General features: G+C 45.7%; 1 protein-coding gene across 1 annotated transcript in view; it reads right to left on the minus strand.

Moving 5' to 3' along the window:
- ALKBH5 (alkB, alkylation repair homolog 5 (E. coli)) overlaps positions 1-7,753 on the minus strand; it is a 28,542-nt gene extending 20,789 nt beyond the window's left edge. Inside the window, exon 1 of the mRNA XM_006875532.1 lies at positions 6,984-7,753. Coding sequence (XP_006875594.1) covers positions 6,984-7,753 — 770 coding nt within the window. The remainder of the gene's footprint in view (positions 1-6,983) is intronic.
- Positions 7,754-14,083: the final 6,330 nt, after the last annotated feature.

The following is a 14,083-nucleotide window of genomic DNA, read 5'->3' on the forward strand; positions in this document are numbered from 1 at the left end:
ATTTCAGTACCTAGGCTGATTTTTCTTTTCTTTGGGGGACAGCTAATTTTTATCCAAACTGTCACTGGGGGTTGGGTGGGGTGGGAAATGACACCTCGGAGTTCAACAAAGGGCAAGAATCTACCCCTATTGTTCCTGTCCATACAGAGATCTATAAAGATAATGCATATCCCTGGATCGCTAAAGTATCTCAGTGATGGTTATACAGCAACTGCCCAGCTAAAATGATCAATTAGACCCGACATTTACATGGACTACTTATCCTGACCATTTTAGCTCAGACCTTTGTAATGAAGACCATAGCTTGCCAACCAGCCTCCTTTCCTTTGACACCCTTTGCTGTGTCAGGCCTGGCAGCACCAAAGGCAATCAAAGCCCCTAACTCCAGAGTACATAGCCCTGGCTTCATCTTGTGACTCCTCCCCATCTCAAGGAATCACAGAATTTCCACACAGATATGGCACCGGACCTATCTGCCCTACATCCCCAACTATTTTAGCAGAAAGCTAACATTTGTTAGTAACCTGAGGCACAAACTTAGCCCATATCCCAGAACTGATAGAGCTGCCCAACCTACCCAATATCAACTTTTAACTGGATAAAGTGCAGGTTGAGCTCACTTGTGCATGTCCATGACCAGCAATATACAGATAAGAGTCATTTCACATGGCCACAGGCCACCAACCACAGATCAGGTGTTTTTTCAAGTCAGTCCCAACTCATAGTGATCTATGCACAACAGAACGAAAACTGCCCAATCCTGCACCATCTCCACAAATGTTTTGAGTCCACTGTTGTTGCCACTGTCAATCTATCTCTAGACTCTTCCTGACATATCCAAAGTACAGGAGCTGAAGTCTCACCATCCTGGCTATACTTCTTCTAACGAAGATTTGTTTGTTTCTGGCAGTCTATGGTTCTTTCAATATTCTTCTCCAACACCATTATTCTTCTATGTTGATTCCTTATTCACTGTCCAATTTTCACATGGATATGAAGCTACCGAAAATACCATGGCTTGGGTCAAACTCACCTTAGTCCTCAAACTGGTATCTTTGTTCTTTGATATCTTTGAAGAGGTCTTTTGCAGTAGATTTGCCAGGTGAAATCCGTCATTCGATTTCTTAACTGTTGCTTCCATGAATATTGATTGTGGATACAAGTAAAATGAAGTCTTTGACAACTTCAATTTTCTCCATTTATCATGAAGTTATTTATTGGTCCAGTTTAAGAGGATTTTTACATTGAGCTGCAATCCATACTGAACACATAGTCTTTGATCTTCATCAGCAAGCATTTTAAGTCCTCTTTGCTTCCAGTGAGCAAGGTTGTGTAATCCACATATTGCACATTGCTAATGAGTCTTCTTCCAAACTTGATACCACATTCTTCTTCAGATAATATATCTTCTCAGATTATTTGCTCAGTATACAGATTAAATAAGTATGTGAAAGGATACAACACTGATAAACACCTTTCCTTATTAATCATTCAACATCCTCTTGTTCTGTTCTAACCACTGCCATCACTCATCAATCAGTCTGTTATATTGTGATGGTGGTTGTGTTGCTGTGATGTTGGAAGCCATGCCACTGGTATTTTAAACACAAGCAGAGTTAGACAACACGTTGAACAAGTTTCAAAAGAGCATCCAGACGAAGACAGACTAGAAAAAAGGAGAGGCGGGCCACTATTAAAGGTCAGCCACTTTAAACCTTATGAATAGCAATAGAATACTTTCTGCTACAGTGTCAGAAAATGAACCCATCAGGTTGGGAGGTACTCAAAACACTACTGGGGAAGAGCTGTCTCCTCAAAGTAGAGTTGACCTTCATGATGTAGATGTGCCGATGAAGGTTAAAATGAGAAGAATCCATTAACAAATGGAATGTCCATTAATAATCAGAATGTGTAATGTATGAAATATAAATCTAGAAAAGTTGGAAGTCATCAAAAATGAATTGGAATGCATAAAAATGGTTATCATAGGCATTATTTGTTGTTAAGTGCCGTCGAATCAGTTCTGACTCATAGCGACCCTGTATAGTGTTTCCAAGGAGAAGTTAGTGAGCTTGAACCTTTAACCCTGTGGTTCAGACCGACCTTGCAGTCCAGCGTATTAACCTGCCACATCACAAATGGACTGATATTGGACATTTTGAATAGAATATGGTCTTCTTATGACGGGAAAGACAAATTGAAGAGGAATGGCACCACATTCATCATCCAAGAGTTATTTCAAGATCTTGAAATATAATGCTGTCTATAATAAGATAATACTCACAGGCTTATAAGGAAAACAAGTTAATACAATTCTTACTCAAATTTACACAATAGCTACAAAAGCCAATAACGATGAGACGGAGTTTTCTACCAACTTCTGCAAGACCAATGACTCATTTTTCAACAACATAAACAGAGATTATACATGTGGACCTCAACAGATGAAACAAAGAATCAAATTGAGCTCACATGTTGGAAGAGACCATGGAGAAGCTCACTATCATCAGTCAAAACAAAGCCAGGGGATGACTGTGAACCAACCATCAATTACTCATATGCAAGTCAGCCTGAAGCTGAAGACAATTAAAAAGAGTTCATAAGAGCCAAAATACAAGCTTAAGTATATCTCACCTGAATTTAGAGAACTTTTCAAGATTTGATGCAGTAGACACTTAATGACCAAAGACCAGAGTAAGCAGTTGTAGGATGACATAAAGAACATAATACAAGAAAATAAAAGTACTTTAAAACAACAGGAAAGAAAAGACCAAAATGGATGTCAGAAGAGACTCTGAAACTTGCTCTTGGTTGCAGAGAAATTAAAGCAAACAGAAGAAATGAAGTAAAAGAGGTGATCAGAAAATTTCAAAGGGCAGCACGAGAAGACAAAGTATTATAGTAAAATGTACAAAGATCTGCAGTTAGAAAACCAAAAGGGAAGAACATGTTCAGCATTTCTCAAGCTGAAAGAACTGATGAAAAATTTCAAGCCTCAGGTTGCAATTCTGAAGGATTCTTTGGGCAAAATATTGAATGATGCAGGAAACATCCTAAATCCAAGTTGCACTAAAGGTACTGGTGAAAAATGATAGCGATATACCAGGTAGCAGTGATTAAAAGTAGTAGCAAGTAAGCAATTAGCCTTAAGGCAATTAATCCAATTGGTGTTGTTAATTGTTTGTTGTTGTTGTTAAGTGCCGTTGAGTCGGTTCCGACCCATAGCGACCCTGTACAGGGTTTCCGAGGGTGTAAATCCTTACGGGAGTAGAAAGCCTCATCTTTCTCCCGCGGAGCGGCTGATAGTTTCGAACCGCTGACCTTAAGGTTTGCAGCCCGATTCGTAACCACTACGCTACCAGAGTTTAGTGCCATACAATTGGTTCCCACCCTGGAGTCCTGGTGTAGCGCTGGGGGTTAATGTGCCACACTGCAAAGCCATTTGAACTGCAAGTTCGGCGGTTCAAACTCACCAGCTGCTCCTTGGAAACCCTAGACAGGGTGGCTATCGATCGGAACTGACTCAATGGCACTTAACAACAACGTAGGGTTTCCAAGAAGCAGCTGGTATGTTTGAGCTGCCAACTTTGCAGTTAGCTGCCCAGGGCTTTTCTTATAGCATCACAGCAAGACTTTGATGCGTGTTGTTGCTAAGTGCCGTCAAGTCGATTCCGACCCACAGTGACTCTGTATAGGGTTTCCACATCAACCCACATGTGCCAGACAGCAAGGTCGGCGGTTCAAACAGCTTTGCAGTCTGGCACATGAGGGTTAATGCGGAAACGCTATATAGGGTTGCTATGGGTCGGAACCGATTCGACGGCACTTAAGACTTTGTAGCGTAGTGGTTACAAATCGGGCTGTGAACCTCAAGGTCAGCAGTTCGAAACTACCAGCTGCTCCGCGGGAGAAAGATGAGGCTTTCTGCTCCCGTAAAGATTTACAGCCTCGGAAACCCTGCTGAGGGTTGCTATGGGTTGGAACCAACTTGACGGCACTTAACAACAATAACATTCACACAACAGGGACTAGAGAGGGTATGTGGGATGAGCTGATGTATAAAGAAGGTAAGCAATATTTACTTCCTTAGAGAACAAGCATTAAGAGGGGTACCACACACACCAGCATAGTAAGGTTACAAAAAAAACTACTGCCAACTGGGAAAAGACTTCAAGTACTTTAGGAGCTTGTTCATGAAGCATTGCTCTAAATGCCCAGGTTTGGGCACTGCTGAGTCAATATTTGCCATACACTGACTTATATGCTGTTGACTATTAAATATAAAACTATATTCCTGCCACGTTGCCTGGGACAAGAACAAACATCACGGCTACCACCACCAATTGAAGCCCAAGTCGAGTGAGAATTACCAGAATCCCCCACCCCCATCATCAGAACACGGCTATTATAATCAGCTCCTTCCTTCCAACATGGAAGGCTTTATAGCTCATCACCTCTGAGCTACGTTATCAAACTGTGAGAAAGCATCACCTCTCCTATTAGCTTAAGGGAAGAACACAAATGGAATTTGAAGAAGGGCACTGCTAACAGGCACCCACCTGCACAGAAAGTAAGCTGAAAGTGATAAGTGAGCAGGTGCTAGGAGATGTAAATTTGAAGGCTGGGTTCCAGAAGCCCAGAGAAGTGTTTTCAACGGTTTATGTGTGTGATTTTGTGTCCCTCCTGTTCCCTGTACATTTGGTAATATCTGGAAACATTTCTATCACAGAAGGTTTCCAGTAGCCTGAGATGTTATTAAATACCCTATACACACACACAAACAGCCCACACAATAAATTATCCAGGCCAAAATGTGAACAGTGCCACTGTTGAGAAGTTATACCATGACAGCCCCACCCCATGAGGTCTCTACTTCAAATTGGATCTAAGGTCTAATAAAGAACACCTATGCCTCAAGTCAGCACTCTCCCTTACCTGCTGTTGCCTCTTTGGCAGGTACACCCCAACCCTGCTATCGCTGTCACAGCTGCTACTTTTGCATCCCTCCTTGCTTTCTTTGGTAAACTCCCAATCATTCTTTAAGTTCCAGCTTAGATCCTCCCAAAACCTTCCAACACGCTAGAGGATAAGCTGTCTTCCTCAGTGTGCTCCTGCAGTTACCATCCTGGGCTCTACTACTCATTGTGTGTGGGCTCAGATGGGCTGTGAACTCTAAGAGCCATGAATCAAGCTCCACCAAATACCTAGCCCTTGCCCAGCATGAGAACAGGGTTATGTGTGAAAGTAAGTACCTATTTAAGTGCCTACCCTGTGCCAAGCTTTGTGGCAGACACCAAATCACCATATTTAATCCTAATAGACTTCGGAAGTTGACCCCACTTTAGAGGTGAAAACCAGCTCCAAGAACGCCCACAAGATGCCAAAACAAACTAGAGCTGAATTCAAAGCCCGGGGCAGCATTTTCAGGAGGTAGCTAGGCCTCCCACACAAACTCCACAGCCAAATCAGAATCCAGGAAAGGCTGGAAGGGATTGGGAAGGCTTTAAGACTCCCTGTTACACACCTGCCACTGCTCCACCTCCTGAAAACAATTCTGAGGGCCTGTGACCATGTGGAAAATTAATATCTAACTAAGAGATCAAATGGTCTTTGAATTGTATGAGATCCTTTTAGCACGGAGAGCCTTCCCATTAAGTCAAACACCAACCTGCTGTACACAGCAAGCCTCTTGGGAGGGTCTGGCCTAGAAATCCCATTTTAAAGAGCTATGCCCAGACATCACTCTGGAAACACTATGTAGAGCGGAGAATTAGTTTTGTCTAAATGACAGGGGGGCATCTGCCTGATAATAGTAAACAGCCCTCTGGGTTCCTGAGGTGGGTACCTACTGTGCTTCAGAGATACAAGGAAGGCAACGTACTGTTTCTGTCATCCCTAAAATTGTAGACTTTCCTGTCAGGAAACCTTGGACATCACAAAGTTCTGCCACCATCTACATACAGATAGGGAAGTAACCTCTGTTGTTGACAGACGACCTGCCCTACAATATGAAGAGGGCTTCAGGGGCCCTATTTCCACACAACCTCACCTGGAATGTGGCTTGTCCTGACTCCACTTGGGGATTAGTTTGCTCATAACAAAACCCCAATGTTACCGGTTCAATGGTCAATAAAGTTTCACTGGACAGCTGTCGTCTAGACGTAATAGGCTTTGAGAACTACTGAAGTACATCTATACTTTTACCTGTTTCAGTGTTGAAAAGAGGCCAAGTTCCAAATAAATTTTCTACTTCACATAAACAAAGGTATGCCGGCAAGCATCCTCCTCTGGGGACTAGGGTACAGATCTAATTCTCAGTTAAGAATCTAAGTTCTGCTACTGACAAAACTACAAGGCTACATGCAGGATCATAAGACTAACTGACTTTGTTTTACTCAGTTCTGAAACAGGTACTACATCATTAGAAGGACCAATGGGCTCTTTTGCAGCCAAGAGGGGAGAATTTTAAGAATGTGCTAAACTCTATTCCTGACCTAACCATTAATCTGTGCAACTCCAGGGAAGCCACTCCCCCTCCCACCCCCTGCATCCGGAGAATGGAGGTGAGCTTCAATTAAATACTCTCAGGGCCTTCTGCATTTTCTGTTAAGGAATCCAACAGGAAAGCAGAATAGACTTCCAAACAGCTAAATTCAAATGTTTTTAGAAACATAGATTTAGAAATGGAAGCCTGGTATGGAAAGACTTGCTTTAAACAATATGGGGAAATTGAAGCCTAGCTGCCTGATACCCAGCTCCACTGCCTTCTACAAAAATGCCTGTAGATTGATTAGTTTTCAGTCAAATCCACGACTACGTCACCAGCCTCAATAATACACAACTCTAGACCAGCCCCTTAGGCCCTGGCTGTTTTGCAATCCCTGTTTTCCGTGGAACAGGCCCTTTCCCGTAACTTCCCCCAACCTACAAGCAGAGAAACGGGGCAGATCGGTACAAAGCATGGGCTCCTTCCAGGTGGTTACCTGAGCACAGTCACGCTCCCCCTGCGCACAGGCAGGGAAAGCACAGGTTCGGACACCCGGATAGGCTTGAACTGGAACTTGCAGCCGAAGCAGAGCGCCGAGTCGCTAAAGAAGGATACGGACACAATGGGGCGCTCGAAGATATGAATGGGGTCCACGTGCGACACGATGCAACCACCAGGCTGGTAGTCGTTGATGACGGCGCTGTTGACGAAGCCTTCGGGAATGACGCGGTGCTCTACCAGCTTCTGGATCACCAGCTGGTGGACCCACTCGGGGATCTCGTCCACGTCTCCTGGAGGGTAGAGGCGCTCCTGGCCGGGCCCGCGCTTCTGCAGCTGGGCGCCGTACGTGTAACCCTCGCCAAAGAAGTACTTGTTGCGCAGCGGGGCCCGGTCCACCGTGTGCTCGTTGTACAAACCCTTCTCGGCGCGGGACACCACCTCGTCGATGCGGGCCTCAATCTTGGCGCATTCGTCCTGACTGAAGAGGCGCATCTGACGGATGCCGCTCTTCACCTTCCGCGCCTCCTCCTCCCGCTGCAGCTGCTGCTCCTCATAGTCGCTACGCTCCGGGTCCGAGTCTTCCTGGAACTTGCGCTTGGCCCCGGGCCCCGGGTAGGGTTCGGCAGCGGCGGCGGCGGCAGCGGCAGCAGCTACGGCGGCGGCGGCAGCGGCTGCCGCCTCCCGACTGCCCGCCTTGTAGCTGTCCCGGGCCGTCATGGACTTCAGCTTCTCACGCAGGTCCGTGTAGCCGCCGGCGGCCGCCATGGCCCCGCGCCGCTCTCTAGGGTCCTCTGGGGCGGGCGGGGCGGCAGGGCATGGCCCTTGGGGGACGCGCCCCGGCGCCCCCGTAGAGGAGCGCTCCTCAACGCCGGGCCCCCATGCGTGGCCAGAGGGCCCAGCGGGAGATGTCCAAGAACCGGGCGTGGGGTCAGGCCTCAGAGGCGGCGGGTCATGCAGCGGTAACGGCAACGGGGAGTCCTCCTCCTCCACCTTCACCACGTCCCGGGGGGCAAGGCCGCCGGCCGCGCCTCATGCCGCGGGGGCACGGACCGACTCCGGTCGGACCCTCGGACACTGGCCCGGGCCGCACTTTAAGACGCTTCTCACGACGTCACTGGCCTCCCGCCCGACGTCCGCCAGCTCCGCTCTTCAGAAGGTTCACGGGGGCGCACGCGCAGTACAGCCGGCCGCCGCAGGACCCCGCGCACTACGAACATGCGCAGGAATACGGGCCCGCTGACGGAGAGCCAGCGCAAGCGCACAAGGGGACGTTCCTAGTCCGCCACCCCTCCCCCCACTCTCTGGAGGGCTTCGAAGGAGCGCCCTCAAATAACACCCTGCTCCGACACCTCCGAGTCGGAAGGGCTCCCTCCGCAGGAGTGCGCTCACGCTGTCAACGCTGTTATGCTGTATCACGACATCGTCCGAAAACCCGAAGACGCCCAAGTCCCCAGCACGTAACCACCGGGAAACCGCCACAACCTCTGCAGCCCCGTTACCGCCCCCTTTGGCGCGTCCACTTCTTTAATTGGGCCACCGGTCATGCGCCGGGCGGGCTCAAATGGGAATTTCCTGAAGTCGGTTGGTAATCATGTCTATCAATCAGGAGGTCGCCGTGGCTACTGGGTCGTGACTTAATTAGGAGGGGGAAGGGGGAAGGACCTCAAAGGGTAAATGGGTGGCTAAATAAGTGCCTTAATGGAGGCTCGACAGGAGAAAAGCTCTCAGGACACTTAAGAAAACTTCTGAAACCAGCGGAAAGTTCTCAAACTTTGGGTCGAAAGTACCAGGTCCTAATTCTGAACCGGGATGGTGGCGACCTCGGGAGCGGGACATGCTTGTCGTGGGTAATTCTCCGGTCGCCGCTGAGGCCGGGAGCGGACGTTCTCAGAGTCACGTCCCAGCGGTGATGGGCGCGTGCGCCGCTTCGGGAGCGCGCCTGGGTTGGGGTGGGTGCTGCGCTGGCCGGCTCCGTTCCTCAACGGAACTGAGCATGGGGGAGGCTCTTCAGGCACCGACTGGAAAACAACTAAAGCGAACCAGTAGGCAGACGGATGTAAGGCAGGACTTGGCTCATGAATCAGATATGTTCAGAAGATCATCAACAATGAGCATCTATCTCCACAGCTCTAAAACCAGAAGAACTAGATGGTGCCCACATTAGAAGTTCTTGGATAGAGGGAGAAAAAAGTGGCACAAAACTCAAAATCACAAACGGGGACCAGGTCGGTTAGAGACTGGTGGGATCAGACACTATGGTATTTAGTCACCTGGTCTGGAACTGAACTCAACTTTGGCTCAATTTCCAGTCAAATAATTGTTGTTAATTGTTGCCCTCAAGTCGGTTCTGACTCCTAGCGACCCTGTATAGGGTTTCTGAGGCTTTTACTCTTCTGGGGAACAGAAAGCCTCATCCTTCTTCCACAAGCAAAATAATAGGTCTGTCATGGGAAGAACAACACTAGTCACGTATGCACATCATAGAATTTGAGATGAAAAAGTCAGCATTTATCCAAAGACAAGGTTCAGAAAAGTTTGGAAGAGAGGCATGGAAACAGGAAACACAGGGATAAGTGATGTCACATTGAGGGGATTGCAATCAATGATACGAAACAAAATATGTATGAATTGGTGATCTGCTCTATAAACCACCACCCAATTCACAATAAAAAGGTAAAAAAAAAATTACATGAATCAATATGATTGGACAGGGGGCATAGTGTCCGCAAAGGTGAGGAGTTGTGAGATGCACCATAGCAGTCGAGCAAACAGGTTTCTGCTAGGAAGCCCCCGTGGTTCCTGAGGAAAGTCCAACTGCTTTTCATGGCATGGCGTTCAAGGCCTTTCTTCAAGACTCACTCTGACTTTGCCTCCTCATCCCTCTTGACACTATACTGAGCCCAGCCTCACCCTTAACACTGCCATGTCTGAATGTCCAACCTTGTGACCTTTGTCTTAGCAATTTCTTCCACCTGGAATGCCAAGTCCCATCCACAGCTCTTTTCATTTGGGTTCTTTGAGACCCTGCTCACCTCTGTCCAGCAACCAGCAACCTGTGATATGAAATTTCATTCCCCTGAAAGGAAATGCATCCTAGCCTTCATGATCTGGACTCTGTGACTGCCTCTGTCCTCACCTTTCTGGTCAGCTTGCTCCCCAGCCAGTGATACACACACTTACACACACACACCCCAGTTTGTCAGAGAAAACATGGACTCTGAGATCAGACAGATGTGAGTTTGAATCTTGACATCCTAATGAGCTATATGACCAAAGTAAGTAACTTCCCCAGTCGCAACCTCACTTTTCCTGTCTGTAAAATGGGACAACATGAGTACTCACCTCACATTGAGTTTATGAGGATGAAATTATATGATATATGTATGTTAAAAGAGGCAGGGGGTGGTACATGGGTGGTTCAGTAGTAGAATTCTCCTACCTCATGTGCAGCCGTGCAAAGTCACCACCCATCTCTCAGTGGAGGCATTTTTGTTGCAATGATACTACATAGCTTTCAGTGAAGCTTCCAACAACAGACTAGGAAGAAAGACCTGGTGAGCTACGTCCGAAAATCAGCCAATGAAAACCTCTGGGTCACAACCATCCGAAGCACAACTGCCCATGGAAACGGCACAGGACCAGGCAGCATTTTATTCTGTTTTGCATGGGGTTACCATGAGTTGGGGGAAAATGGAAGGCAGTTAACAACAATGTTAAATGGGACACTGTGTCTTAGTTTCCCCATCTGTAAACCACGGATCCTACCACTCTGTTGGAAGGTGAGGATTGTTGTGTGGTCACTTAGCAATGCCAGATCATCAAGGCCTCTGGGATGGGTGCCAGACACCTGGAACCCTGGCAGTTTCCAAGCACTCCCACCTGGCAATCTCTAGCCAAATAAGCAGAAACAGCAATTGCAGGGAAAATGGGGCAGGCATGAAACCTGCAGTATATTTGGTTCTCTTCATTTTCAGACACAGCCTAGTGGAGCTGGGGATGGGGAGGGTGCTGCAGGTAGTTGGAGAGAAGGTGGCCAATGGGCAAAGCCTCTGGCCCCAGGGCCACACAGGACCCTTCATCTCTGTGTTGGGAGGTTTGATATGAGAACTCAGGCCCTTCAGAAACCCACATTTCCCTCCAAACTGGCCTCCATGGGAGGACATCAGACTCTATTCATACCTGCATGTTAGCGATCACTACCTTCATAATCAGAAAGTCCTCTCAGAGCCTCTTACAGAGCTCCAGGTCTGCTCATCCAGACTGATGCAAGACAGTCCCTTGCATCCCAGAGACCCCACTGGAAGCTTCCCTGTGCTCTTGAGCTGGAGCCCAGTGCTCTGTGAGCATCAATGAGGGACAGCCTGAATTTTAGAGGTAGCTTGCTTGGGTTTGAATGCTTACTAGGCCACTTAACTGGTATAGCCTTGGACAAGTCACTTCACATCTACGGATACCTGAGGTGGGGAGGAGGATCAGCTTTTTTTGTTTTTTTAAATTTAAATCGAACATCATGCTTTTACTATGTGGGAAACCCTTCCTCATAAAGATAATGGAGATACTAATAGTATCCACCTCACTGGGGGAGTTTTGCACATTAAATGAGTTAGTTTATATAAAGAACAGTAACTGACACATAGTAAAAGCTTGATATAAATTATGTTTTTTAAATAGTCAGATCCTCCCCATTTATATCTGTAACAGAAATACCATGAGTGGATGTCTTTACCAAACAGAAATTTATTCACTCATAGTTTAGAAGGCTAGATGTCTGAAATCAGAGTACTGACTCTGGAGAAGGCTCCTTGTCTCCTTTCAGCATCTGGAGTCCCAGCATTTCTTGAAGATCTCCATGAATCTCAGCATCAATATTTCCCTGGCTCTAGGAGCTTCACAGTGCAGGGGCCCTAGGTCCAAACAACACATTCCACTCCTGGTTCTTCTTTTCTTGGTGGTAGTAGGTCCCTCTTTCTCTACTTACTTCTCTCTCCTTTTATGTCTCAAAAGAGATAAGCTCCAGAAACATAACATCATAACGTCATTAACATCATTGTTGTTGTCAGGTGCCAACTCACTGTGACCCTAAACACAAGACAAAACACTGCCTGGTCCTGTAGAATCTTTACAATAGTTGTTACATTTGAGTCCATGGTTGCTGCCACTGTGTCAGTCAATTTCATTGAGGTTCTTACTCTTTTTCATTGACCCTCCATTTTACCAAGCATTTATGCCCTTCTCCAGAAACTGGTACCTCTTGGTAACTCTCCAAAGCATGAGAGATTAAGTCTCGCCATCTGGCTTCTAAGGAGCATTCTGGCTGCACTTGTTTCAAGACAGATTTGTTTGTTCTTCTGGCAGTCCATGGTTGTCTTAGGCTGGGTTCCATACAGAAGCAAAACCAGGGAAACATGTTTTACATGTAGAGAGAGAAGCTAATATCAAGTAAATAGTTCATAATTGTAGAGGTGGGAGAGTCCCAAGTCCGGGTCAGAAAAACCAAGATCAGCAGGCAGGTCTGACTAGCAAATAGAACAGACCACTGGCCCAAGTCCAGAGAACCAGATGTTGGAGCAAGATCCAGACTCAGCAGAAAGCAAGCAAGCTTTGCCTGAGTGTCCATTATATTGATGTAGGCCACAACCCTGAGGAAACATCCTTTCAATTGATTGGCTCTCATAGCCAATCATTCTAGAGTTAACAACAGTGTACAGTCTAGTACATTGTACAGTCTAGTACAGTGTACTAGATCTTACTATGGAGACAACCACATCTCAACTACCAAACCACTGGGAATCCTAGCCCAGTCAAGTTGACAAAAAACCTTAACTATCACAGTGGTACTTGTAATGTTCTTCTCTAACACCGTGATCCATATGCATTGATTCTTCTACAGTCTTTCTTATTGTCCAATTTTCACATACATATGAGGCTATTGAAAATATGGGTTGGGTCAGGCCCACCTTAGTCCTCAAATTGATACCTTTGTTTTTTAACTCTTTAAAGAGGTCTTGTGCAGCAGATTTGCCTAGTGCAATCCATCATTTAATTCTTGATTGATGCTTCCATGAGTGGATCTAATAAGCAAAATGAAGTCTTTAACTTCAATCTTTTCTCCATTTTTCATTATTTATTGGTCCAGTTTTCAGGAATTTTGTTTTCTTTACATTGCGATGCAATCCATACTGAAGACTGTGGTTTTTGATCTTCATCAGTAAGTATTTTAAGTTATCTTCATTTTCAGCAAGCAAGGTTGTATCATCAGCATATCACAGGTTGTTAATTGAGTCTTCCTTCAATCCTGATGCCACATTCTTCTTGATACAATCCAGCTTCTTGGATACACATTGAATAAGTATGAAGAAAATGTACAACCCAGACATACATCTTTCCTAATTTTAAACCATTTGATGTTTCCAACTGTCTCTTGGTCTATGTACTAGTTTCTCAGGAGCACAATTAAATGTTCTGGAATACTCATTCTTTGCAATGTTATCCAAAGTCTTTCATGATCCACACAGTCAAAAATCTGTATCATCAATAAAGTAAAAGTAAACATCTTTTTAGTATTTTCTGCTTTCAGCCTAGATGCATCTGATATCAGCAGTTATATTCCTAGTTCTATGTCTTCTGAATCTGGCTTGAATTTCTGGTAATTCCCTGTCGATGTACTGTTGCAACCGTTTCTGAATTATTTTAAGCAACATTTTATTTGCATGTGATATTAATGATATTATTCAATGATTTCTGCATTCCATTGAGTCACCTCTCTTTGGAATGGGTACAAATATGGATCTTTTCCAATCAGTTGGTCAGTAGCTGTCCTCCAGATTTCTTGGCAGAGATGAATAAGTGCCTCCAGTGCTGCATCATGTTACTGAAAGATCTCAATTTGTATTCCATCGTTTCCAATCCCCTTGTTTTTCATCAATGCCTTTAGGGAAGCTCAGACTTTTTCCTTCAGTAACATTGGCTCTTGATCATATTTCGATGTTCAACCACTACCTTTTGAAATGGTTGAACGTCCATTTCTATTTGGTACAGTGAGTCTGTGCATTCCTTCCATCTTCTTTTGATACTTTCTTCGTCATTCAATGATGC

Source organism: Chrysochloris asiatica, unplaced genomic scaffold (assembly GCF_000296735.1).
Source record: "Chrysochloris asiatica unplaced genomic scaffold, ChrAsi1.0 scaffold00331, whole genome shotgun sequence".
Taxonomy (NCBI): domain Eukaryota; kingdom Metazoa; phylum Chordata; class Mammalia; order Afrosoricida; family Chrysochloridae; genus Chrysochloris; species Chrysochloris asiatica.